Here is a 27,410-nt window from a genome sequence, read left to right on the forward strand (position 1 = left end):
CTGGCTTTCTGTTCGACACTAAAAGAACTGATCAATCTCTGTGTAACCTATTTTTGTATTTTTTGCTAACCTAAAAATGACTGTAGCATTCTGATAATGCATTTTAAAAAATGCACCAGAGAGAGTAGTTAATGAAAATGTATAGGAAAAATTAATTGAGGAAGAGTTATTGAGTTAAAAGACTATTGGGTTTAATAATTACAATGGAGTTTGCTAGGCTGAAAAGAGTTTCAGCCTGAAAAACATAGGAAGGCTTGACTTCAAAGTGTTTTCATTTATACAGTGACAAAATTGATTCTTCTTTCATTGTCCCAAAGTAGGCCTTAATACAGTAAGGTATTTAATGTTTAAATGTATCCAATACATCCTTTATTTGAGAGGGTAGTGCTTGTAACATTTCTACTTGATCAAGGGGAATGGAGTGAGCTGTGTTTGTGTGACAGCTGCAGATCATGCTGGTTTTGTTTCATGTTGGCCTTACTTGTTTATTTTCACTTCAGGCTCTTAGCACAACCTAATAAACGGTTTAAAATTTTGGAAGAGCAGAAACCAGTGCAGACCTTGAACTATCTTGACCCCTTGCCTCTACTACAACCCCCTGGAGAAGGCTGGGGGGACACCAGTGATCCTTACACCTTCGAAGATGGAGACATCAAGTACAGTTTCACTGTCAATAAAAAATGCAAACTTGGGGCTGAGAAAGATCCTTTGAAAAAGAACAAGGTAAGGTGCAAATCCAGTCTTTGGCATTAATGTTCTTGTGGGATTTATCCTGTAGCACAGTGTTTGCTCTACAACTCTCTGGAAGACACAAGTCTGTTCCACAAAACAAGATCAGACATATATTTAAAAAAAAAAAATTATTTTATATTATTACCTGCATGATGCTCCTTATGTATCTTATCCTTTATGGAGCTGTTTTGGTGTTTGGCTGTGCAAGCAAACATTCTAAAAGATGTTTTTTCCTGGAGAATTTGAGGTGGTTAATTACCTGGACTGGCTGTCAGAGGTCAATGATGTCCATGGAATCTTTTGTAAATCTTATATTTAACTCTGACCCCTGAGTCTGCCTGGACATAGGAAAACATTTATTCTTACATAGCTTAAATTCATAGCCATGAAATCTCTTTGATTTTTTGTATAGTCAGAAGATGGGATTGGTTCCAAGGAAATCCCCCCAGCGGGCCATTCCACACCAGTTCCTGATGGAAAAGATGCCATGTCCATTTTCAGTTCTGCTCCTAAGACTGGTGAGTTACAGCTCTAATTTGGTCTGCAAAGCAAAAATACCTATATGAAATAACATGTGGAGGGAAAAATCACATCTGAACTTTTGTCTGTAACATCAGAGCTACAGACAGTCCCCAAGCTGGAAAAAACTTGATTTTCCTTGTCCTTTTTATAAAAACAATTATATCTATTTTAGAATATTAAATGAGCAGCAACAGCTCCTTCCTTGTTTCTTGGCTGACCCTGGCTGGTTGCTGCTCAGCCTGCAGGGCTCCAGCAGAGCAGAGGGCTCAGTGCTGGGGGGCAGAAGTGCTGTTGTGCTGCTGCCCGTGCTGTGTTTCCCTGCCCGTGCTGTGTTTCCCTGGCCCTGCTGTGTTTCCCTGGCCCTGCTGTGTTTCCCTGCCCGTGCTGTGTTTCCCTGCCCGTGCTGTGTTTCCCTGCCCGTGCTGTGTTTCCCTGCCCGTGCTCAGTTTCCCTGCCCGTGCTCAGTTTCCCTGACTGTTCCCGTTCCTCCCTGCACTGGCAGACCCGCGGCAGGAGGGCGCTGCCGGCAGGGCCGGCTCCGGCAGCCTCACCCAGGTCACCGACCTGGCCCCGTCCCTGCACGACCTCGACAACATCTTCGACAACTCCGACGAGGATGAGCTTGGGGTGAGTCCTTGTGGGGATGAGTGTTCTGTAGGCCAAGAAACAGATTCCTAGTGGGAATGATTATCCCTAAGAGATGGGAAAGAGAGAGTTTCCAGGTAGGCGGGCTTGGATTTTAGCTAGGAAGCATTGCTGGCAAAGAGAGAGATCCCTCAGGAGATCCATCCTCCATGGACAGGCTGTAAGGAGCTTCCACAGGGAAAGCCATGTAGCTGCTTTGTAAATATCTAGTTCTGTGTCCTAGGCTTTCATCAGAATTTTTGTTTGAGAATTATGGTGGAAAAGATCCAAGTTTTATTAATTGGTGTTGGGTTCTTTTACCTTGTCTGAGAATCTGCCCAAAAAAAAAAAAATTCAACTTCACAGGATTCCAGTAATTCTCTGAGTCATGTTACCTCATGTTCCTCCAAGCACTTCATTTCAGTGCAAAGAGAAATAGTTGCTGCATGTTAGGAAATACAGAGGGAAGTGCAGATTTATATCAGTTACGAGGGGCAGTAAATTGCCTGGGAAGGCAAAGATTTGGATAGTCACTATCTTTAAGCATAATCTAATAAAACCATAATGATACAGAAGGTGGTCTTAAAGTGACTGTTAGTACATAACAATGTTTAAAAGTCTTATGCCTTGTTCTTGACAGGACTTTAGAAGTGCACTAATTTCCTTACTATGGTTCCACACAAACTGCACTTCAGATGCCACAGTTAATATGCAAATCTACCAGAGGGCTGTTCTGTCAAAATAAAAAATTACTTTCTTCTCTGAAGTTGACCTGGACAGCTCTAATGTTTTTCCTATCTTAACATTTGCCTCTGTTGGGCTCACTCTGTGTCATATTCCCATTACTACCTTGAAGTAATCCAAACATGGAATTAAATAGAGCAGCCACATGCATTTCAAGCCCAGGGCTTGTGATAACATTTTGAAAATAATTTGTATGTGTTTAGAACTATAAAAATGCATAGTTATATGAATGCATCAGTTTATGGGGGGATATATAGACAGGCAAATATTTCTTTTTGTTTTTAGTGTTGAAAGAGGAGAAAAAATCCAGACTCCTTGTGGGCAGCGGGTGGGGCAGTAGAAAAGCAGCCATGGTGTTTGCTGTGCAGTGCCAGCGAGAGGTGTCAGGCTGTGCTGACTGCAGTGTTTGCTGTTGCAGGCCGTGTCCCCAGCCCTGCGCTCCTCCAAGCTGCCGGCAGCGGGCTCCGAGGAGCGGCCGCTGGGCAAGGACGGCCGGACCGCGGTTCCTTATCCTCCCAGTGAGTACCGAGCTCCTCTGCTCACACCCCCTGGCTCAGTGCACAGCCCTGCAGGGGCTCTGGGCCACTGCACAGCCCTGTGGGGACACTGGGTCACTGCACAGCCCTGTGGGGACACTGGGTCACTGCACAGCCCTGTGGGGACACTGGGTCATTGCACAGCCCTGTGGGGACACTGGGCCACTGCACAGCCCTGTGGGGACACTGGGTCACTGCAAAGCCCTGCAGGAGCTCTGGGCCACTGCACAGCCCTGTGGGGACACTGGGTCACTGCAAAGCCCTGCAGGGGCTCTGAGCTCACTGAGAGTGCTCCTGTGCTGCAATTGCCATTTTTTTATGAGGCAGTGGTAATACAGACATGGATTTTGAATAAGCCTACTGATATGTGAAGTACTCTTCTGTTGACATTGTTGTCTTAGTCTGGAACTATGGGAGGGATTTGTTACAAATCTTCCTTTGGAAGCTTTTCCCTCTCTTCTCTGCTCACTGTTGGGCACTTCAACCATTACCAAATCCCTCTTTAAGTATAAATCCTTCTACTTAACAAAATCGAAGAATTTAAAACCATGGCCATGATGGTGCAACCTGTCTTGGAAGAAAATTGCATTGAACATTTGACAAATTAAAACTAAAATCACCTTCAGGGTTTAATCTGGATCTGGAAGTGCATGATTAAAATCAAAGTGCTGGGTTCTAATTGGAGGTGTGGTGTAGACCTTTTATAGGTGATTGTGCTAGTGATGCTTGTGCAGGCTCTGCACATGGACAAGGGAGGTTATGGGAGTGCAGGAAACTTCTGAAATTGTATGAAATAAGATTGGTTTTTTTCTAAGGACTGTGCCAACCGCTGTTGGGAATAGTAACTTGTGCTCTGAGGTTTGAGGGCTTTGCTGCATTTCTCGCACCCGACAGGAGAGGGCAGCTGGGGGGCTCGGGCTCTGCTCCCAGGGAACAGGGACAGGAGGAGAGGGAATGACCTCAGGTGTGCCAGGGGAGGCTCAGGTTGGATATTGGGAAAATTCCTTCACTGAAAGGGTTGTAAAGCCCTGGCACAGCTGCCCAGGGCAGTGCTGCAGTCCCCATCTGTGGAGGGATTTACCAGCCCTGTGGATGTGGCACTTGGGGACATGGGTCAGTGGGGCCTTGGCAGTGCTGGGAGTGGTTGGAGTCGATGATCTCAGAGGGCTTTTCTGACCTGAACAGGTCTCTGATTCTATTGGTGTACGTGGCATTTCTCTTGAGATGAAGGGGAAGTGTGTCTGTGTTTGTGGGACAGGAGGAAGGTGAGAATTTTTGGTACAATAGTAACAAATCAAATTACAAATTACTTTGTGGTGAGAAGGAAAGAGTGTTTGATTTCTGTGGCCACGATAAGCAGAAATCCAATCTCTCTGCAAATCATTCTTTAATACCTTCTCATTAACTTCAGCTGGTAATGAGAACAAATTGAGGTAAAGAAAAAAACCAGTCTGAAGGAGATGAGTCAGAGTTTTATGGACCCATAAAAGCTGTGCTGATTTACTCAAATGTAGAAGTCTGAAGTATACAGAGATTGGATTTTGACAGGTTTAGTTGATCCATAGCTTTTTAAAATATGCAAAGCTTTTTCAAGCATGACACACATGAAAATGAATGATGATAGTTGCCTGTTGCTGTAGGGTTGGGGGATTTTTTATAATTAAACTTTTTTATGAATCTGCACTGCAGAATTTTGCTAAGTGGAGTGAGCTGGAGGTGAGAAAATGATGTAGTGTGAAGTTAAACAGATACACTCCACTTGTAGCTGTGGCCTTGCCACCAGCTGTGGAGGCACAGCAGTGTCTGTGGGGATCTGAAGTGCCTTGTACAGCATCATAAATCCCTACTGGCCACCCTTCATTTTCACCTTCCCATTTTCACCTTCCTCCCTGTCCCCTTCCAGTGCCTAAAGCACCTCTCTCTGCTGAGAAACAGAGGGAGCCAATCCAGCTGCCAGCCTGAACTTTGTATTCCATACTAATATTGGTGGAAAAGAGTTTCTTCTGTTCTGCTGAACTTTTTTTCAGCTTTAATTTATCCTGTATCAGGACAAGACTAAGGTCTTTTAAATTCAGATTCTGAAAGAGTGGGGGAAAAAGAATATGGACAGAGTGGGAATAATTCATAGCCCATTGTTTACTCTGCTGCTCCAGATTGTGAAGGACTGGGTTCAGCTGGGACAGCTATCACCAACAGAACTGCATTTTGAGAGAACTGCCCCTATTTGAGTGGTATCCCTTTGTCTAAAGAGTTCAGTAGCCTGGCTGTGTCATCTCTGAGCACAAAAGCATCCCATGCAGGGCTGGCTCTGTTAAGGTAGAGTGGAGACACATCCTGAGGCTGCAGCATCCTACACAAATGTACTGTTAGTGCAGGTATTCACAGTCCATAGATAATTCTAATCCTATCTCTTATTTCTGCCTTTTTCTGTTCGTTTTTGAGAACAGTACTTCTCCTTACCTGTTTGGATTTCTACAACACAGTGTTGACTAGTCAGAAACCCATGTGTATTAATTTATGAATTTTCCATAATCTTTAGGCTGCAGATGCTACTAAGAGTGTCCTTGTGTCCCATCAGCTTGGGTATGGAAATGAGATTGGGCGTTAAATCTGTCCAAAAAAGTATCTAAGAGGAGACACTTGTGGGAATTCACCCTCCTCTAATTACAGTGGTTAACCACTTATGGTTTTGTCCAGAGAGGATCTATCCTAATTTAAGTCAGGAAAAGAGACCATTTATGCTGAATGTGACACAAAATAAATATGGAAGCTGTAGTTGGGAGGAGAACATGCAAGACTTTGCTATGATTTGTGTTTGATTGCATTACACTGTATAGAGTATCTCTGTTGGGGTTGGTTCTGCTTAAAGAAGAAAAATAGACAGTGTATTATTACATTGTGTTCATTTCCTGAGAAGTCATTTAGGGATCTTCCTGGCTTAATGTTTTGTGATGGAAAATGATAATTTTGTGGCTTCTCTTGCACTGGAACTTGGGGATGCCTGGAAGTCTGCCCCTGGGCAGAGCTGCCTGTGTTTGTGGCAGGATTTGTGTTGCCATGGACCAGACAAGGCTACAGTGACTGAGTGGAGAAATCTAGCTCAGGACACATGAATTCCAAAGGCCTCCTGGTTTAGGGCTAGGTCAGCTCTGGCAAAGGGAGGAAACTCCTCTGTGGCTTCTTAGAAACAGTCCCTGGGGTGAGCTTGGTGTTAATGCCAATTCAGCTCTCCAGTTATGAAGGATTTATTAGTTGCTGGTAAACTCTGCATTTGTTTGTCCATCTACCAGGTTGTTGATTCTGCTGAACAATAACCTTGCAGAGTATCCCCAGGAATTTGGGGAATTTATCCCTAGGAGTTAACTTTTGGCCTACACTTTACACTGCTGTCAGAACCTCAGTAAGTCTGGAGAAGCTTTGCTAGTTTTTAACTAATGAAATAAAAGCTAGCATTGAATTGTCTCTTCTGTTTTATTGAATTTCCTTGAGAATTTGTATTTGAATGATTAACTGTGTTATTTCATCCTCTTCAGCTGTGGCAGATCTCCAAAGGATGTTCCCAACACCACCCTCTTTAGAACAGCACCCTGCCTTCTCCCCAGTGATGAATTACAAAGATGGAATAAGTTCAGAGACTGTGACTGCCTTGGGAATGATGGAGAGTCCTATGGTCAACATGGTTCCAACACAGCTGGCTGAGTTTAAAATGGAGGTGGAGGATGGATTAGGTAGCCCTAAACCTGAAGAAATTAAGGTAACATGCCAGAAATGTGGGATTTTTACAAAGTCCTCTATGCACACTTTGAGTTTTATAAACAAGTCCCATGTAGTGTGTGTAGCAACTAACAAATGTGAGCTGGACCTGTGTAAAGAACCTGTTAGCCTGGAGCTGGAAAAATATTCTTTTCTAGTAGAAGAGCTTTTTAGTTGTTTCTCTGATTTTAACTGTAGACATTTTGTAATTTTATGTTTGTAGTGGTTCTGGGTGTTCTCAGGAAACAAACAGTATTGTCTGTGAAATGAGCCCTGTGCCTAACAGAAAGAATGTCCATGTGTGGAAAACCCCACACTTGTGGCTAAGTAGCTGTTAAATGATGTATTTCTTTAAATAATTTTTCTGTGGCACCTTTGCTGTGCCCCCCTCCCTGCTGCCAGGTTGGCACACTGTGGGATAAAGTGGTGCATGTAGAAAGGCTGCCTTTATCTCTCTGAAATGTTCCTTTTTTGGTTAGGGTTGAAACTCTCTGAGAAAGCCCAGGGGTTGAACTTGCTCTGTTTCTTCTTCAGCTGATGTTACTTCACAAGTTTTAAGGCCAGATGGGACCATTCTTATCTGACTTTCTGTATAACACAGGTCAGGTAATGTCACCTAGTTCCTCCTCTCTCGAGTCCTGTAGTGTCTCAGTAAAGAGCTGTTTGTAGCTGGGGACTCTGGGTTCCTGTGACATCCCAGTGTGGCCATTTCTCCATAGCATCCCATGGAGGGACCCAGCATCAGCACTGATATGCATTGGTTGTGTCATTGTTCCATCACAGGGTAAGAGCAGGGCACAAATCATTCTGCCTGTGTGTCCTGCATTACTGAACTTCTGGGGCTGCCTTTTGCCACCTTTGTCAGAAGGTACTGTTGCCATATTTCCATGCATACAGCCTGAGGGTTTTTTTTTAAGTAAAAAAATGCACTTTTTGTGAGGAAATGCACAGCATGTTGTTTTGCAGCAAGCTGCTCTCTACACAGGGAATAAAAAGGGAGATGCCCACTTTAACTCTGGTTTCTTGGTTGTCCCCAGCCTTTGATTGTATAGCCTAATTCTTCTCCTTCAGACCCACTTGTCCCTCCTGTGCCACAGCCTTCCTTCTATTTCAGCAGCTGTCTCTGTCCCCAGCACCACCTCCTTCCCTCTCCTTTTTGCCCAGTTGGAATTGATTGAGGGCTGGTTTTTAGGGGTCTGCATTGCTGAGCCAGGGACACACTTGCAGCTGCATGGACAAGAAGTGGCTGTGTGTTGGTGTGAGGGTACTGATGGATGCCTCTGTTCAGTGTCAATGATGTGCTCAGCTGCCAGCCAGGACATTTTCCTGCCAGCAGGAATAGCATCCCTCAGGCAGACTGCAAGGGAGGCTGTGGCAAGTCCCACAGGGTGACTTCTTCCACAGGAGCTTTCAGTTTTGTCCCTGGGAGAGAAGGGAGTCCCTGTCCCTGCCAGGGAGCAGCACAGTGTGTGGGACAGCACTCCAGGGTTGTGCTGCCATGTTTTGGTGCCAGTCCAGGGTGTCCAGTCAGACCCCAGAATTCCCAGCTCATTCCCCTGCCAAGGGCTGAGCTTTGGGGAGCTTGTCCCAGCACTTCTGTGGAGAAAGGGACTTTGCAGATGTGGGAGGGAATTCCCAGTGTCCCTCCTGATGGCAGAAGCCAGCTGGACATCAGGACATGGTGCAAGTCTGCTTTGGTACTGCCAGATCTCTCCTTCCTTCCTCCCTCCCTCCCTGAGCTCTCACTTGGAGGCACACTGGGAAGAGGCACCTTCTCAGTGTGTGCTGCAGGACAGTCTCCATTGCCCATCTTAAGCTGGTGCATCCACAAGTTGTTATGCCACTACAAGGGTTTGAAATAAGGGTTTTTTATAAGGTTTGTAAGACTTTGCCTTGCCACAGACCTTGCTGGTTTTTCTCTTCTGCTTGTGCAGTAAATTGTTTATTCAAGAATAGGAAAACTTGGGCCTGGGAAAAAGAAAATTCTGTCTTGGAATTTGTTGAGCTGAAGGTTTTGGAGTGGGAGCAGATTTCAGGGCGTCACTGATACCAAAGATATTTTAATCTCCCTCACAGCCATTACAGGAGTATTAAAATACTTCAGTTTTGCCTGAGAACATTTCCAACAGCACAATTGACTTGCTTCTGTGTGTGTCACACCTGCTCATACACACCAGTGGGGGAAACAAGCACTAAACCCATTGCTGATCATCCTGAGAACATGGAAGCAGATTCCTTGTGCTGAGCATTCAGCAGCTGGAGATAGAAATCCACACATTCCTCATCCCTCAATGCTTGACAAGGTGCAAGGGAAAAAATGCAAAGCTCTAATGAGATGTTAAATACTGAGACTGCTGTTACTGTTTTCATGCTGATTTTTACTTTGCAGTAGTGCCTCAAGAGGACTAATTCTGTTCTCCTGAAAGAGCTGGAATAGCTCTAGAAACTCTGGCTGAAGTTCTTGTCATCACTCTCTGCAAGCAAATGTGACAGTCACTGCAAGCCCAGCTGGGCTGAACTTCATTGATAGTTGATACTGTGTTTGCTGGATTGTTTAGATATTTGGATTTAACACTCCATGGAATGATTGACAAAGTTATTGCCAAAGTGATGTGAACCCCCACAGTGGGGGTTATTTAGAGGCTGCCTTAAGGCACCTCAGGGTTCCTCACACTGAGACAGCCTCTCCTCACTGTCAGTACAGAAGACTTGCAAAGATCAACCTTTTAAGTGCCTAAATGAGGTGCTAAAAGTTAGGTAGTGTGAAATTTTCATAGTGCACTACTCATGTTTCAGGCACAGCTTGTCTGAAATGAGCCTGATGAAATTGTGAAATCTCCTGCCATAAAGCTGTGCAGCATCTCAGGATAACAGGGAGCCTCAGCTGAGTTTCCTTGAAGGAACTACTCTTGAATACCTTGTAGAAGGAATAAATATAGTTCATTTTGGGGGAAAGAGGTAATTGTAGAGGGTTCAAACAGTACAATAGATTTTAATTTTAAGAAATATCTAAAGAGCAGCCTGACCACATTGTTGTAACCAAGGTCACTTGGTGTTACAGGATTTTTCGTATGTGCACAAAGTTCCATCATTTCAACCTTTCGTGGGCTCTTCACTGTTTGCTCCACTGAAGATTCTGCCCAGCCAGTGCCTCCTACCTCTGAAGATTCCAGATGCCTGCATCTTCAGGCCTTCTTGGGCTGTCCCTCCAAAAATTGAACAACTTCCATTGCCACCTGCAGCCACTTTCATCAGAGATGGCTACAAGTAAGTACAGCCTTGGAGGAAATGGGGCTGTCAAGCCCATGCCTAAAGCTGGGTAACTAAAATGGTTGTTTGTATTGACAGTGCTTTAGCCTGCAAATGTATTTTAAACCTTTTAGGTTTGTCACTGACTGAGATCAAAACAGTTCTGAGAGCAGGAACATTTAACCCTGGCTTTGGCAGTCAGGGGTGTTACAGTGTGTGTCCACTCAGAGCTTTTAAAAGAACAGGAACATGCAGTGCCTGAGTTAATGGTAATTTCTGATACAGGGAAATAATTGTAATTCAGCTGAAACCACAAGTGTTGGGGAACAAAATGAATGCACTGAACCCATCACATCTTTGCTGTCCCATTTCCATGTCCAGCCTCGAGCTAGGCTCCCTTCTGTCACTTTGAGCTCCAGCTGGTGATCTCTGGTCCTGGTGATTCCATTTGCCATTCTGAAGGCTCTGGAAATGTTGAGTGGGCCTGTGAGAGCTCCCCAGTCTGTGCTCTCATGGGAGCTCCTCTGAGCTCCTGTGGTGTCCCTGAGTGGGGCTGTGGGGAGCTGCTGATCAGACAGATGTTGGTCCATTCCTGTCCTGTCCCACCCTTCCTGATACCAAAAGAGGGGAGTGCTGTGACCTACAGGGAACCACTGATTCATTTTCAAAGCTTGGATTCCTCACTCAGTTCTCAGAAATTAGCAATGTTTATGGACGAAATTCATTGCTGGAGGTTTTGAAAGCTAGCAAGAATTGCACCATTAAATTAATAAAACCTCTTAAAAAGCATAGTAACAGTACAAAGGTCTCCTGCTGCACTACTTTACTTCTAGAGGAAGCAGTGTGTATCTTTAAATCAGTCTGTAAATCCTTTAAATCAGTCCTTTTGCAGCCCCAAAGGGTCCTTCAGTGTTCTCAAAAGAATTGCAAAGAAGAAATTGTAAACCCTTGATATAGTGCCTAGGGAGCAATTTAATTCTCAGGTTTTTTCATAATAGTAACTGATGCACCAGGCTTGAGCTGGTTATTAATTTCAGGTATTTGTTGGGGGAAAAAACCCTTTCATTTTCAATCTAATCCAATTAGAGTGAGGATTATTACTGCAGGCTTCTGACAGAGTGGTGATTGCCAATCAGGGTTTCTAGGTCACCTTTTCTTATTAGTCTGAGGCACACACTCTGCTGCAGCTCCACAACTCCTTCAGACCCTGCTTCATTATTTTCCCCTCTCCTGTTCTGAGTTGGACACACATCAGTTCAAGGTAATAAAGTGGCTGTAAGGAAAGAGGTCTTCAGTGTTTTCCTTTTCAAGTCATTAATGATATGTGGGCATTCAAATGCTAGTTCTTTCCAATGACACACAAAATACACTGTGAGGACAAATATGGAAAAATCCTGTTTCCCCTTCCTTATCCAGAGACCCATCAAGATCTTACACTCTTTCCTTGTTCTCATATGTAATTAACACATTACAAGAAAAGTAAGCAGGTCACAAGTGATGTGGAAAGAGAAAAAGTAAGATCTTTTTCTTTGATTTGTCCCTTTTTACCTGTTTATTGAAATGAGTCCTTGCAGATAGAAGACAGATCTCATGGGAATGTACAAATGGTTCTGTGGTCACTTGAATTTGGCAGGAAATGACAAAAACAGAGTAATAAAACTCAGTCATGAATGGGGATAACCCAAAAATACAATTCTTAGCTTTACTGGACTGAGAGTTTGTAATGGAACATATCCCATTGTGCCATAGACTGTGTAATCCAAAATGAGGATTTGAATTTATAGAATCAGACCTACAGAGTGTGTCCGTGAGGTGACACCATGTATCAAAGCCTCACATATGACTTTTGACAGCCATTTCAAGTGATCATTTCTAAAATAGACTTCTATCTCTCTGAAGTACTTTCATTCCTACTAATCTGTATCTCTTTACAGATAGTAGTGTTTAAAATAAAAGCTACTATTCTTTCTTTTTTCTCTAAAAAAGTTGCAGACATTCTAAATCTTAACTTGATCATTTATCTAGAAAATGTTCTCAAGACCATTTGAGTTTTAAGCCATAAGAATGATCTTTAAGAGAGTGAAGTAATACATTTTATCACAGTGATAAGAAACAGTGGTGAGAATTCTGAGTTCTGCTGAGAGCCATGGCTCAAGGTTATGGCCAGAGTATTCTTTACTGCAGTTTCTGTGAATCCCTCCAGGTTCCACTATCTCCATGTATTTAAAAATGAGCTTTGACAGAACGGGTCTCTGTTCCCATCCCTCCCCTGCAGCAACGTGCCCAGCGTGGGCAGCCTGGCGGACCAGGACTACCTGCAGATGAGCACGCCCCAGATGAGCACGCCGGTGACGCTCAACAGCGCGGCCCCCGCCAGCAACAGCGGCGCGGGGGTGCTGCCGTCGCCGGCCACGCCGCGCTTCTCGGTGCCCACGCCGCGCACGCCGCGCACGCCCAGGACTCCCCGGGGCGGGGGCACCGCCAGCGGCCAGGGCTCCGTCAAGTATGACAGCACGGACCAGGGCTCCCCCGCCTCCACCCCCTCCACCACGCGGCCGCTCAACTCGGTGGAGCCGGGCACGGTGCAGCCCATCCCGGAGGCGCACAGCCTGTACGTGACCCTCATCCTCTCCGACTCCGTGCTCAACATCTTCAAGGACAGGAACTTCGACAGCTGCTGCATCTGCGCCTGCAACATGAACATCAAGGGCGCCGATGTGGGGCTCTACATCCCCGACTCCTCCAACGAGGATCAGTACCGCTGCACCTGCGGCTTCAGCGCCATCATGAACCGCAAGCTCGGCTACAACTCCGGGCTCTTCATCGAGGACGAGCTGGATATTTTCGGCAAGACCTCGGACATCGGCCAGGCTGCAGAAAGGCGACTGATGATCTGCCAGAGCAACTTGATCTCGCAGATGGGAGAGGGAGCAAGGAGGAGCCAGGAGCCTCCCATGAGCCTCCTGCTGCTGCTGCAGAACCAGCACACGCAGCCCTTCACCTCGCTGAGCTGCCTGGATTACATGGCCTCCAACAACCGCCAGACGCTGCCCTGTGTCAACCTGAGCTATGACCGGCTGCAGGCTGACAGCAACGACTCCTGGGTGGAATGTTTCAATGCCCTGGAGCAGGGCAGGCAGTACGTGGACAACCCCACGGGGGGCAAGGTGGATGAAGCCCTTGTCCGAAGTGCCACTGTCCATTCCTGGCCTCACAGCAACGGTACATGCACAGCTCAGCCTTTTGAATGCGTTGTGGCCTCTGTAAATTTGTTTAGTTGTGACCCACATCATCTTTATGTGGGAAATGACAGGACTAAAAATATGCTAGAGATAAAGTAGATATCTGAAAGCTTGTAAATTACATCTAAAGTATCAATAATCTAGTTGTCTTCAGACTTTGTGGCCTAAATTGGAAATGAGTCTGTGGAAGTTCACAAATCTGAAGCAGATTCAGGTATTTGGGGGGAGGGAAAATTAGGGGTCCTTCTTGATTTTGGAGAAGGGTATAAACAGTCAGCAGAAAAGAATTGCTCTGTTTGAATAAGGGGGGGAAAGGGGGGAAAAGTACCAAGGGGGAGGAAAACATAATTAAATATTACTTGTTTGCATACTGAAGATATATAGCTCTGACATCTTATGACCTGAGCTGGACACCATTGATACTGAAATGTGTGTGTAAAGGCCTGTGGTGACAGCAGTGTTTTTGAAAATGCCATGAAATGGCACATTGAGTACTATCCACCTAATTAGAAGTGTCCAAATTCCATGGGCAGTGTGCAGAGCAATTCAAGGAACAATCTACAAAAGCTGTTGCTGTGTCTGAGGGATTGCTGTCCCTCCCTGAAGTGATTGCTGCTCCTTGTCCCTTGCAGTGCTGGACATCAGCATGCTCTCCTCCCAGGACGTGGTGCGCATGCTGCTCTCCCTGCAGCCCTTTCTCCAGGATGCCATCCAGAAGAAGAGGACAGGAAGGACCTGGGAGAACATCCAGCACGTGCAGGGACCACTCACCTGGCAGCAATTCCATAAGATGGCAGGACGGGGGACCTATGGTACCTACACTGGGCTCTGTGCCAAGCTAGAGTGCAGCTTCCTAGAAATGGGCACTTTGTCCTGGAAATGATAGGAAGGGGCTGTTCATACAGCTTGGTGTTGTGGGGTGGGGGCTTCTTCACAGAGATTTAAAGTGCCTCAAAAGGCCTTTGTGACACCCTGGTGAAGATTTTACCCCTCCAGGTGATGCACATGTACAGGGAGCAGAAACTGAGGGTGAGGCTCAGCTCCCCACCTGAAGGGAGGCTGGCTCAGACCAAAGCAGGGTTAGACCAGGGTTAGGTCAGACCAAAGCAACCTGGTGTAGACAAAATGGGAGCAGAGGGAGCTGCCAAAATCAGCCACATCATAATGGGAACAGAGCTCTGTGTGAGCTCTGCAAATCTTGAAAAACTGGGAGTGCTTTCTCCATGCAGGTTCCTGTAGCCTTAATGAGAAGCTTTCAGTATCTTCTGGCTGTTAGTGGCACTTCTGTAAAATGCAAAATAACAAACCAGACTTTGTGTGTGTAGGTTTACAGAATAACGACTGACATTTCTTGCCTGCAGTTTATTTCAGCTTAACCAGTGCAGTCTGGTTTAAGGTTTTTCCTACTAGCTCCACCACACTTTGCTCCCTATTGGTATTTGATATATTGCTCCTTTCCTTGGGGCTGGGACAACTGGGGGTAACTCCAGTTCCTGTCTAAAGCTGCTGTGCCCCACCAGCAGCACTTCTAATAGTTTTCCCAGCATTTGTAATTTGAAGAGTTAGGATTTGCCAATTGTTACCAGAGAATAGCACCAAAATTCCCATAGAGTGCAGAGCAGAACCTTTGATGGAAAGTCAGTGAATTTTACTGGATGCTGACTTTTTAATAAAGTTGAATTATATTCTGCAAGAACTACTGGGTATATTTTAGCTTGACATTTTCAGCAATATTTCTTCTACTGAGGCAGTATCTGGGAGACACCCTGTTACACAGGGTAATAATCCTCTCTGTGGGGACAGCAGTGCTTGGAGCACATCCTATGGAGAAGAGCAGGAGGCAATTTTTAGAATTATAACTTTGTGTAGTATTATATACCTGGGAATGAATTTCTGTAAGCCTCAGTAATTTTGCACAACCAGGTGGAGGTGGATGAAGAGCTGTAAGGTCACATTTTGTGTGTTCCTGTTATTACTTGTGACTGAACAGGAACTCCATGGCTATGGTTATAGATATGACAAAGGAAAACCAGGAGATGAAGCCTTGGGAAGGGCAGTACATGAGCTTAGAGTGCACTGGGAGATGTTTTATTGCAGCTTTCTAGGAAAGTTTAAGTGGTGCTTGGATCAGCTCCCTCTGCTTCGGCCAACAACTTTGATTATATGACATTTCTTAAGTATGATATAAATCTTTCCTCTCCTTTATTAAATATCTTTTCCAAGAAGAAAGGCTGGGAGCATGTGGTTTATCAGGCATGGCACACCCTTGATAACCATTTCTACTCCTTGTAGATAAACATGCAGGACACTCAGAACAGCAAGGGATGAGTGATTTCCAGTATTCCTGTAAAAGAACCCACTTCCTGGGCCATCAGAGACCCACTGCAGTTAACCCAGATATTTTAACATTTTTTCTTTGTTTGTTTTTTCTCCTCTGAAGGCTCTGAGGAATCTCCTGAGCCTCTCCCGATCCCGACGCTGCTGGTGGGCTATGACAAGGACTTCCTGACAATCTCTCCCTTCTCCCTGCCCTTCTGGGAGAGGCTCCTGCTGGACCCCTACGGGGGCCACCGGGATGTCGCCTACATCGTGGTGTGTCCGGAAAATGAGGCCTTGCTCGACGGAGCCAAAACTTTCTTCAGGGACTTGAGTGCTGTATACGAGGTTGGAAAGAGGGACCACACTGAATTATTGCTTCTTAAGTGTCATTGCTGTTCCAGTGCATGTCCACTGGGAGAAATCTATGGGCTTTAAAGTAACAACTATTAGAATAAGGGTTTGGTTTTTTTCATTTTGAGGGATTTCTGCACTTTCAGAGTCCACAAATGCTTTCTGAGTGACACTGGGATTCTCTGGGCATTTTGGAGTGTTTGTTGCTGTCTGCTCTTCCTAGCAGCATTAATAGAGCTGCACCTTCCCAGTGATGGCCCAACCAAGCCTAAAGAGCAAGGAGCACATTAAAGAAGCTGTTGGTTTCTCACAGTTGCTAGGCTGGGGATAAAAGCATTTATTTCTTTAGCATGTACTCCCCAATATGTCAGATTCCTTAGTTTTGCTGTGAGTGCAGTTCAAGCCAAGAGATAAATATAACCTTATTTTTTTAGATATTTATTAGGAAGCCCCTAGCTGTGTGTTGAGAATGAGGGGCTTAAGCCCCAAACCAGTCTCTGTAACATCCTGGGGTGGCTGGCATTTCCTTACAGGCATTTGTGCTTCCCTCCCCTGGCAGATGTGCAGACTTGGGCAGCACAAGCCCATCTGCAAAGTGCTGCGGGACGGGATCATGCGGGTGGGCAAGAGCGTGGCGCAGAAGCTGACGGACGAGCTGGTGAGCGAGTGGTTCAGCCAGCCCTGGGGCTCCGAGGACTGTGACAATCATTCCAGGCTCAAGCTCTACGCGCAGGTCTGCCGCCATCACCTCGGTGAGTGACACCCCACGGCTCTGGGCACTGCCAGGGGCATCTGCAAACCCAGGGAGAGTTTGCTAAAGGTGCAGATTATGGTCTGTTTAAAAATTAAAAAGATGTTACAAGGCTTTGTATTTGTATTTACACAGTTTGGCCAGAGAGCAGAAGGTGTCAGTACCAGTTTAAAGTCACAAAGCCCTGCAAAGTCAGTCCTGGTTTTAAAGACAATTGATTCATATGACTTTGAACTGACACCCTGAGAAATGGATTCCAAAGCAAACATTGGTCATAGAGATTCAATTCTCTCGGCATTTGTGTACACTTAGAATGTTGTAAAAGTGCAGGGAACGTCATCCGATTTGCAGGCTGATGCAGGTTCCTTTGATCTGACTGTCATTAATCCCTCTTTCCATGCCATTCCAGCACCTTACTTGGCCACCCTGCAGCTGGACAGCAGCCTTCTGCTGCCCCCCAAGTACCAAACGCCGGCTCCGAGCCAGCCGCAGGCAGCTCCCGGGAGCTCGGGGCCCGCTCCCTCCAGCTCCTCCTCGTGTCTCTCGGCCGCCGCTGGGGCCCCTGCCACGGGCAGCTCCTTCAGCTCCACGCCCAGCGCGGGCACCACGAGCCTTCCGGCGGGCAGCGCGTCCTCCTCGGGCTCCTCGGTGCCACAGCTGTCAGCGTCCTCTGCCACGCCCGGCGCCAGCCAGATGGGCGCCTCCTCCACGCCGGGCTTCAGCGGCAATGCCGGCTCGGGGCAGAGCAGCAGCGCCGCCGGAGGCTCCGCCGAGCGCTCGCAGGGCAGCGCGGGCCCTGGGGCGGACACCGAGCCGGGCCCCAACCTGCCACAGCAGCAGCAAGAGGGACAGGAGGGGTAAGCGCTCACATGGGCCAGAGTGCTGCTCACTAATCCCCTGTCCTGTGCTCACACAGCCTCTAAGCCTTAGGGAAACCCTTCAAAGGAGAGGCCCCTCTGACAGGTGCAGCACAGCCGAGCAGGTGGAGCAGAGCAGGGCCTGTTCCTGTGTGAAGCAGTCACTGACAAAGGCAAGCTGGAAAAAACACCCTCCCCTTTTCCATCACAAGAATCCCAGCCTGATTGAGCTGCATGGATGTGGAGCTGCCTTAGGACCCTCCACCTGCCCTGTCCTTGCATCATCAGGAGCACATGGGGTGTGCTTCACCTGTGGCTTGGCACTTGCAGGTACCCCATGGAGCTGAGGGCCTCTTGCTCCATCACACATGCAACATTAACAGATGCAAAATGCAAGCCATGGATTTATTTTTTTCCTAATTTTTTTGCATTGCAGGTGTTGTTTTGCAAGCAGGCACACTGTAAGGTCAGGAGATACAACTGTAGCCCTGTTACTTTAAAATACATTTGGGCAGCACAACTTTTTTAAAGACTTCATTATGAATAGCCATCCATCACATAAAAATTAAGAAAAGGGTTTTTTAGCATTGTATGTAAGTAACTTCCTGAGGCAGCATGTTTTTCATTACTCTTACAATAATGCACATTGCTGATGGTCCTGGTGTGTATTACAGAGAGGGAAATGCCCACATCCTGCTGTAGCTGGGCTTGTCCTTGAGACATCTGTTCCCTGATCTGTGCAAAACACCCTTTGAGCAGCTGCAGGGGCTTCTGACAGAGGCTGAGCTGCTTTGATCGCTTACAGATGTTGAGCCTTGCTCTCCTGGCTGAGGCATGGGAGGAGCATTTTACCAAGTAAGAAATTCTCAATTGCTCGTTCTGTTGCCGTTGGAGCATTCCCTGGACCTGAGCACGACCCCAGGCTCCATGAATTGCTTTGATACTTCTAAACTCCTACTCTTCCCCTTCCACCTCTCCCAAAAGCAAACTCTGAACTGCACCAAAACCCAGACACACAGCTGAGGAGTCAACTTTTCCATATTCTTCAGGTATAATGTGGTCTGATTTAATTCAGTGAGATGCTGTCAGACTGTAGGGTACCTTTAGTGCCTGATTAGCCCCAGGTATTTCGGGTTAGGAGCTGCTGTGAGTACAACTCATCTCAATGCCTGTCCTCATGGGTTTTAGTTTTGCTTTTGGATGTCAGAATTGCTTGTGCTTTCCTTCCCCCTGGCCCCAACACAAGCAGTACTGACGTGTGGCTCTGTCCCCAGCACGTCGGAGCGGGAGCGGATCGGGATCCCCACGGAGCCGGACGCTGCCGACAGCAACGCCTACCCCCCTGCTGTGGTCATCTACATGGTGGACCCCTTCACCTACACTGCCGACGAGGAGTCTGCCTCCACCAACTTCTGGCTCCTGAGCCTCATGAGATGCTACACAGAAATGTTGGACAACTTGCCTGAGAATATGAGGAATTCTTTCATTCTCCAGGTAATTCTGCCTTCCTCTGTGTCACAGCACACCCATGATATGGACACTGTGCTGAAAGAGATAAATGAGAGATAATGCATGAAATGTAGGTGGCATTTACAAATTATTTTGTTGACAGTGCAAGGCTGTACATTAAAACAACCCCCTTGTGTTTGTGTTGATGAGGAAATTAATTAGAGCAGCCGCAGTATCCCTGCATCGACTCTGTCCCGTGGTCCCAGCAATCCTGGCTGCTCGATGCTTCCTGGAGAGGGGTTTCAATTATTTAAGTTGTAACTTGAGTTGCCATTGCCAAAACTGGCCAGTTGCTCCTTTGATTACTTTACATGTTGAGTTGTTTGCTGTTTATATTCCCTTGATTTATACTATTTAATCCAAAAGAAGTACGTGAAACCAGACATTTAATGTATAATATAACTATTGTATTGTTATTATCTGCTTCTTAAAAATAATTTACCATGTAACTTGGCATATAAAAACAGTTACTTACTATGGAATTGCTGAAGAATTTAATTTGTGCAGCCAGAGGCAGCTCTTGGCCTCTTGCCCAGACTGGCTGCGTTTTGCCAGGCCTCCTGTCACAGAGGCTGAGCCTCAATAAATGTGGGGGGATTGGGAGCCCAGAGGCCACAGGCAGGAACAGTGTGGGAAGGATTTCTGTGCACCTTATCCACATTTGCTCACCTTGGTTTAAAGGTATTTCAAATTAGTTTAAAAAAAAATAAAAGTGGAAAGTTCTTGTGGTGTCTCAAGCTGGCCATGGAAAACTGTTGTTTATGATAGTTTTGACCTCATTGTCCCTCAAAGGATGGGGGAAACTGTCACCAAAATATTTTAGGCTTGGGAATGAGATGAAAATCAGATCCACAACTTCATCTTGTTAGGCTGCAGGCAACTGATTGATCCAGACCTGGAGACACTAAAACCAAAGCAGCCACTGACACCACAGTGTCTGGCACACAAGAACTGTGTAACCTCTGCACTGCCATTGGAGCTGAGGCTGTGGCACACTGACCCTTTTTCTCAGTGCTGTTTGTTTCCACATTCACTGTTTGTTCCCCAAAATACATTTTGCCAGTTGAAGTCAAAACAGCAATTTTCTCTAAGTCAAGGGAAACATGATCCAGTTCCAGCACTGTATCCTCACAGCTGTACCACAGCACACACAACATGCAGTTACTTCAAAATAAATCAAACCCAAATGTTTGCAGCTTTATTACCACTCCTCTACAGAGGGGGAAAGCCCAGCTCCTGAAATCCTTGGGTAAAGCTGGCTTTTAAAAACACACAGGCACATTTAGTAAGCAAAATGTGCTGCCAGGGTTCTGAAGGTTCAAGCGAGAACCATAAAGTAGTTAAAGTTTTGTGACACTTAAGTTTTATTACTACTGAAAATATTTGTTGAAAAGAATCGGTTTGGGTCTCATAGTGCTGGCAACATGTAAATGTTTTATATTGACAGCTTCTGCTCCAAAAATCTCACTGTAAAAGGAAAGACTTTAACAGCCACAAGTAGGACTTGTACAATAAAAACAGTAGATGAAAACAGTAAGGTTACAGGGATTTAATTCTAATTTTAAAATAGGTTTGATCTGAAAACTGGGATTTTGTCATGCTTTGTTTCCTTCTGAAGGAGTGTTGTGCCATTTCTCATTCCTGCTCTTGTTGTGTAGTTGGGTCTTAACCCCCAAACTCATCTCCCAGGCAAATCTCCCTGTAGCTCTGGTTCTTGTTGGTTGAAACCTTGTGGGCTGCTTCCCTTGACTTTCTGAAACAAATGAAACAGAGCAGCAGCTGAGGTTGCTGAGCTTCCACTGGGAACTAAATTGAAAAGGGGAAACAACCACACAAATCATTGTAACAGAATCTTAATTGTGCCCTCTACACCCCTGTGTAAAGATGATACCATAGAGCCAATTCCCACAAGGACAGCAAACAATTCCTGACCATGAGCCAGGCAGCCAAACCTGCCTGAACACAATGTTCAGGGACTGTGTGGTTCTGACCACCTGCAAGGGAAGATGTTGCCCAGAAAAACACTTGTAAAAAATTCAGGGTGTTTGAATACAAGTGTTTTGGTTTTATGGATTAAAATTCACTCTCATTGTGATGGAAGCAGTTTTGTCCCAGAGAATGCAGCCCCTGTCTGCTGCAGCCACTCCTGCCAAGGGACCTGTCATGCAAATTGTGGAGCATCCCAAAGTGTGCTGGGTGTTTGGTGACTAATGACTGTGTGGATCTGGTTGGATATTAATGAGCAGCTCCTGGAAGCCTCTCAGCCCTGTTTTATTGTGTGTCTGAATTCCACAGATTGTGCCTTGCCAGTACATGCTGCAGACAATGAAGGATGAACAGGTTTTCTACATTCAGCACTTGAAGTCTCTGGCATTCTCTGTGTACTGCCAGTGCAGGAGGCCCCTGCCCACACAGATCCACATCAAGTCCCTCACAGGCTTTGGGCCAGCTGCCAGCATTGAGATGACCCTCAAAAACCCTGAGGTTGGTATTGGTGGCAAGAAAATCAAAGTCTGTTAATGAACTGTAACCACTTTCCTCTAATATCAAAGAGTAGAGAAAATACTTGTTGGGGGATTTTTTTTCAAGATATAGAAGACAATGATGATGCAAAGGGAAAAGGCAAGCTAATATGGAATAGAAAATAGTAACAAAAACATTAGGCTAACTTGCAACATTTTAAGCTTCATAAAGTAAAAGGTTAAAGTGTGAAAGAAGAGAAAATGAACATAGTTAGTTGGGATTCTGAGTCATTTTGTGGTTTCAGTCTATAGTGCTCCAACCAGAGTTTAAACCCAACCTTTATTTCTATTCACATCTATATGCATATATATGAAATAAGTTCCTGTGCCTAATTGCAGATGTTATATTAATTCCCTGAGGTAATGGAGAAATCCCCCTCTTCAATGGGCTTATCTTTTATCTATTTTAAACTAAATATTAAAGCCCTGTTTCTGAAATCTCAGGGATTTCAAAGGAAGAATAATCCATCCTACTTTCTATGAATGTTTTGCATTCTTTGAAAGATAACTATGAATATTTTATTTAGATCTAATGGACCAGCAAAACACTTAAACATTTACCTTGGCATAAAGAGCTACTTGGGAGAGTTTAAAAACCTACTTGTAAAGCCAAACCTATTGGCATTTACTTATTGCATTTAATTAATCCCTGTTTATTGCATTTTATACATTTTCTCTCAGTCTGCACTGCAGACTCCCAAACTTTGCTGAAGAATTAAGAAAATACCCTGACTGTTTTTTAATTATGAAATGTCTGGTGAGGCCCTTCCTATGTGTTCTCCAGAGAGGAGTTCCAAGGCAAAGATGGGTTTGGGGTGCCCATGTGGGAAGCAGCTCTGCAGAAGATGACCTGGAGGTGCTGTTGGAATTGATGGATGACCCAAGGAGCAGCAGTTGGGCTGCCTTGGGAAGGTGCTGCAGCCCAGCCAGGGAGGTGCTTGTCCTCCTCCCTTCTGGGCTCCTCAGAACAAGAAATCTGGGTACACTGGGGCAAATCTAGCCAAGGGTCTAAAGATGATTAAGGGACAGGGGGATCTGACAGCTGAGGGGGTTTAAACTCCTGCCTGTGTCAGGGACTGGTCCAAAGACTGCTTTCATATCCTGGGTTACCTGTACATAAAAAGAAATCTTTAGATAAGGTTTGAACACATCAGCTTTAACTGGCAGCAGTGAATTGTCTATAGCCCCCCTTTTCCCAATCTCCCTCCTGACTAGGAATGCTTTGAATTTACTCATTGTTTCACACTTGCCTGTCTCTGTACTCGCTGCCAGTGTGTGTGTGTGTGTTCCTTGTGTTCAGTAGTTTCTGATGTATCCCCTGATGGTTGTGCTGACTCTTTTGCAGAGGCCCAGCCCAATCCAGCTGTACTCACCTCCTTTCATCCTGGCCCCCATCAAAGACAAGCAGACAGAGCTGGGAGAGACATTTGGAGAGGCCAGTCAGAAATACAACGTGCTCTTTGTGGGGTACTGCCTGTCCCACGACCAGCGCTGGCTCCTGGCGTCCTGCACCGACCTGCACGGGGAGCTGCTGGAGACCTGCATTGTCAACATCGACCTGCCCAGCAGGTACCCCCTGCCCCTGCCTTCTGCCATGGATCCATGGCTGGAGTCATCCCTCACCAGCTCCTTGCACATCCCTTCCATCCCCTTTCCTGCTCAGGAAATCATGCTGGTGTTACAGTGAGAACATTTCAGTTGGCACTTCCAGATTTTCAGATCTGCACAGGGAAAAGTGACTGACTTACATTTGTTTGCCAATTTGTTTTAAAATATTTTTGCTTACAATTCTTACCTTGAGGAACACCTGGTGTGTTGCTCAGCAGTTTGATGGCACTGCAGTAACAGTGTTGAAAGCAGACACATAGTTTTTCTTGTTAGTAGTAGTAAAAGGTAAGTTAGGGACTGCCCAGAACTCTGTAGGTGGTAAACTGTGACATAATTAGAGAGAACAGAAATCTGAATATTGTCCTTGATTGTCCTCTCACTCTTGTGTTTAATTCCTTCCCCTGCAGGTCAAGGAGGAGCAAGCTGTCTGCCCGGAAGATCGGGCTGCAGAAGCTCTGGGAGTGGTGCATTGGCATTGTCCAGATGACATCCCTGCCCTGGAGAGTCGTCATCGGCCGCCTGGGCCGCCTGGGCCACGGGGAGCTGAAAGGTGTGCAGTTGTCAGGGCTGCCACTCCCAGGGTGTGCAGTGGGACAGGGACCCAGGGTACAAGGCAGGGTGGCTCTGACCTGATGACAAACCTGTCAAAATTGAGAGTGATAATCACCTAACCACAGAATTATTTAAGTTGGAAAAGCCCTCTCAGCTCATCAAGTCCAACTGTCCCACAGTACTGCTGGAGCCATCACTGATCCATGTCCCCAAGTGCCACATCCACACAGCTTTTGAACACTTCCAGGGGTGGGGACTCAGCCATTGCTCTTAGTTTTGCATCACCTGCAGACTTGCTGAGACTCTGCCATCACACAGTGGCGTTAGATGGGGTGAATTTGGCTTAACCTTTCCAAGTCCTGTCTCTGGTCCTAGAACCATGATCTTACAAAAGGTAAACAAGGTGTGCCAAATTCTATCACAGACAGGGTAGACTGTTGTTTATTTTGCCAGAGTTGAGTGAGGGCAAACATGGATGGGAAGCCACATATCCAGGCTTCTCAGGCAGGGCTCCTTAGGAGTTTATAATCAACACCAGAGCTGCTGAAGCCCTTTCTCTCCCTTTGTCCCCATTGTTGTCTTGATAGTGATGCCCACTTGAGCAAGTGGATCTGAGTGTAAAGTACCTGGCAGAGAAATCATCAGGATCCTCCAAACTGGAATTTCCTGGGCCATGACAGCATGGATTACAGGAGAGCTGGCTGCAGTCCTGCCCTGGCACTGAATTCCTGTATTGGTTTCCATAAACCTTCCCTTGCTTGTGCCCTGGGTCTGATGCTACTCCCTCGTGTTGTGCAGGATTTGCACACTGTCCTTCCAAGGGATGTTGGGGGCCTTATCAGAGGTTAGAGAAAGTTGTGAATGAAGTTATCCTGACACAGAAATAGGGACAGGATTCAGCTGTGGTTCCTCAACTTAAACATCACTAAGCAAACAAAAATGTCTTTGGAATAAATGTATTGAACAAAGGAAAGCCAGCAGACTGCCATGGAATAACAACATGACCCAGGAACTCACTCAGTTTGCAGGGCCAGGCCCCTCGTGTGCACAGGAGTCAGTCCTGGAGAGTTTGGGATTAGGGAGATGCCAAGTGTTGGGAAAGTTTTGCTGTTTCCAGGTGGGTGCTTGCTCTGCATCAGCTCTGTGCTCCCATGATGTTTTCCCTTGCAGACTGGAGTATCCTGCTCGGGGAGTGCTCCCTGCAGACAATCAGCAAACAGCTGAAGGAGGTTTGCCGCATGTGTGGCATCTCTGCAGCAGATTCCCCCTCCATCCTCAGTGCCTGCCTCGTTGCCATGGAGCCACAGGGATCATTTGTGGTGATGCCAGGTATGTTTTAGCCAACTCTGGCAATGCCAGAAAAACTGTTCTTTTATCACATTTCCCACTTAGGCACATTCATCTTGGGATTTCTGTGAAGAACTTGACTATGATGGCTACGTGTGGCAGAAAATAGGTTGAGCCAGCAGAATTCCCCAAAATACCATGGAGACATGTTATGTGAGGAGAGCAGTCTCCTGAGGGAAGGTGACTGTAGGCCGCTGCCAAAGTGCTGATCTGTTCCCTGAGGAGCCCATGGGCTCAGGCAGCCCAGTTCCCATGGGCTGCAGGTGGTGTCACAGACAGCCTCGAGCCTGGAGGAGCTGCAGTGGGAATGAGTAGGAGCCTGTGGAAATGGGAATTAGAATAAGCCCATTAGCCTTCTCACATGCTGAAGTTATTTAGAGAGTTCACTTACTAGCAGCAGTCCATGGGCTTAAGTTAAAGTGAAATTTAATGCTGAGGTTCTCTTTGTTGTTTTACCCAAGCATGTACTTTTTAATGTATGTGGTGACACATCCTTAACATATCCTTACAAACCACTCTGGGGTTTTTTAAGTTTAGAAAGAAAAGACTAATACAGAGCAGAATTAATTGAGCTTGAAAATTACTTATCACGTTGAATATTTTCAAAGCAGAGATTTTGTAATGTGAGAAAACAGATGGCAAATGAGGCTTTTTTCATATCACAGTAAAACACAAAGAAAGACCCAAATCCTTCAACAGATTTTTTTTCCTTTAGATCCTGACACATAATGAGGTCAACAGCAAGCAAAAATTAGGTTAAAATTGAAGGTGCTGACTAAATACTGCCAAAGAATGTGTCTCTGCATTGAGTATTTGCACCTTCCAAGTTAATTGTAGGTGGGTAATTGAGAAGAATAGAGCAGGAGGAGAGAGAAATTTTATTGTTGCGCAGCTTTATTTTTGTGTTTGTGTTCATATTGACCAAAGTGGGGTGTATTTCATAATTCTACAGAGATGTGTGCGAAAAATCAATTTAACTTGCTCATTTAACAAGTAAATATTTGATTAAAGGCCAGCAGAATGACAGGAGAGGCGGGGCTGGTGATCTTAATGTCAAGCTTATGCAGCAATGTAATCTTTTGAAGATAAGGCCCTTCAGCTGTGTCTGTGCATTTGCAGAGCGGGTGGGATGGCAGAGGTGTCCCTGGACACGTGTTTGGGAGGTGATGCAGTGACACCTGTGCCCTTGTGTCTGTCCCCACAGACGCGGTGACGATGGGCTCGGTGTTTGGGCGCAGCACGGCGCTGAACCTGCAGTCGTCCCAGCTCAACACCCCCCAGGACGCCTCCTGCACACACATCCTGGTGTTCCCCACCTCTGCCACCATCCAGGTGGCACCTGCAAATTACCCCAACGAGGATGGCTTCAGCCCCACCAACGGTGAGTGAGGGGAGATCCCCTGGGGCCTTTCCAGGGCATCAGCAGAGCTGAGCTGGGCAGGAATGAACCCCAGGGGAGCTGGGGTTCTGCACAGACCCCACAGCACCCCAACAAGGAACCATGCAGGGGTTTAGCTACAGGGGGAGACTCTGTGCTCTCCCTAAGTGTATTTTGGAGTCACACTGGTTTATTCCAGAAGGGACAAGGACCAGCCAGTGTACCAAGTGGCACAGACCAGAATGTGCTTTGTCTTGTTGTAACTTGCTCAGGCCAGCCACTGATTTCCAATCGTGCTTCACATCGTGCCCTGTTGTGTGCAGAGCTGACACAAAGGAGGCACTTGTGGTTGAGTAGGGAAAATATCCCAACCTGAGATTTCCTGATGCCCCCAGAGTGCTTTTACACTGAACCTGCAGTTTGAGTCAGCAAGACTCTGGTTAATGCTTTATATCCAAATAAGCATTTTCCTGCTTTGTTCCAGATCCTTTAAATGAGTGCAAAGCAATTTAAACCAAGAGTAGCTACAAACATGTACAGTGGCTGTATTAATGAGGAGGGCAGTTGGGCTGGAGACAAAGGCAGGCAACTGCTTTTAAGGCTTTGATCTGTCCCTCCTGGAATGTCCCAGGGCCTCTGAAGGGAAGTTGTCCCTCTCAATCCCTGTCCCAGGAGGCACTGGGATCCCTCCCAAGCATGACAGACATTAACCTGCATTAACCTGCCCGTTGGTGCTGCAGATGTTAATTAGAGTCAGGTACAAGAATGGCCTTTTCCAAAATGGTGTTAAATTTAATTTTCTTAACTCTGCTCT

General features: G+C 46.1%; 1 protein-coding gene across 1 annotated transcript in view; it reads left to right on the forward strand.

Annotated features, from left to right (window-relative positions):
- The window catches only part of MED13L (mediator complex subunit 13L), a 166,451-nt gene that overhangs the window by 131,253 nt on the left and 7,788 nt on the right, over positions 1–27,410 (forward strand). The window contains exons 11-27 of the mRNA XM_059485067.1: positions 501–723; positions 1,145–1,250; positions 1,757–1,881; positions 3,041–3,140; positions 6,692–6,912; positions 9,973–10,178; positions 12,436–13,382; positions 14,035–14,214; positions 15,843–16,066; positions 16,632–16,824; positions 17,233–17,680; positions 18,955–19,174; positions 21,485–21,673; positions 23,057–23,280; positions 23,727–23,869; positions 25,042–25,200; positions 26,423–26,599. Of these exons, the coding sequence (XP_059341050.1) occupies positions 501–723; positions 1,145–1,250; positions 1,757–1,881; positions 3,041–3,140; positions 6,692–6,912; positions 9,973–10,178; positions 12,436–13,382; positions 14,035–14,214; positions 15,843–16,066; positions 16,632–16,824; positions 17,233–17,680; positions 18,955–19,174; positions 21,485–21,673; positions 23,057–23,280; positions 23,727–23,869; positions 25,042–25,200; positions 26,423–26,599 (4,085 nt within the window). The remainder of the gene's footprint in view (positions 1–500; positions 724–1,144; positions 1,251–1,756; positions 1,882–3,040; positions 3,141–6,691; positions 6,913–9,972; positions 10,179–12,435; positions 13,383–14,034; positions 14,215–15,842; positions 16,067–16,631; positions 16,825–17,232; positions 17,681–18,954; positions 19,175–21,484; positions 21,674–23,056; positions 23,281–23,726; positions 23,870–25,041; positions 25,201–26,422; positions 26,600–27,410) is intronic.

Source organism: Ammospiza nelsoni, chromosome 18 (assembly GCF_027579445.1).
Source record: "Ammospiza nelsoni isolate bAmmNel1 chromosome 18, bAmmNel1.pri, whole genome shotgun sequence".
NCBI lineage: Eukaryota > Metazoa > Chordata > Aves > Passeriformes > Passerellidae > Ammospiza > Ammospiza nelsoni.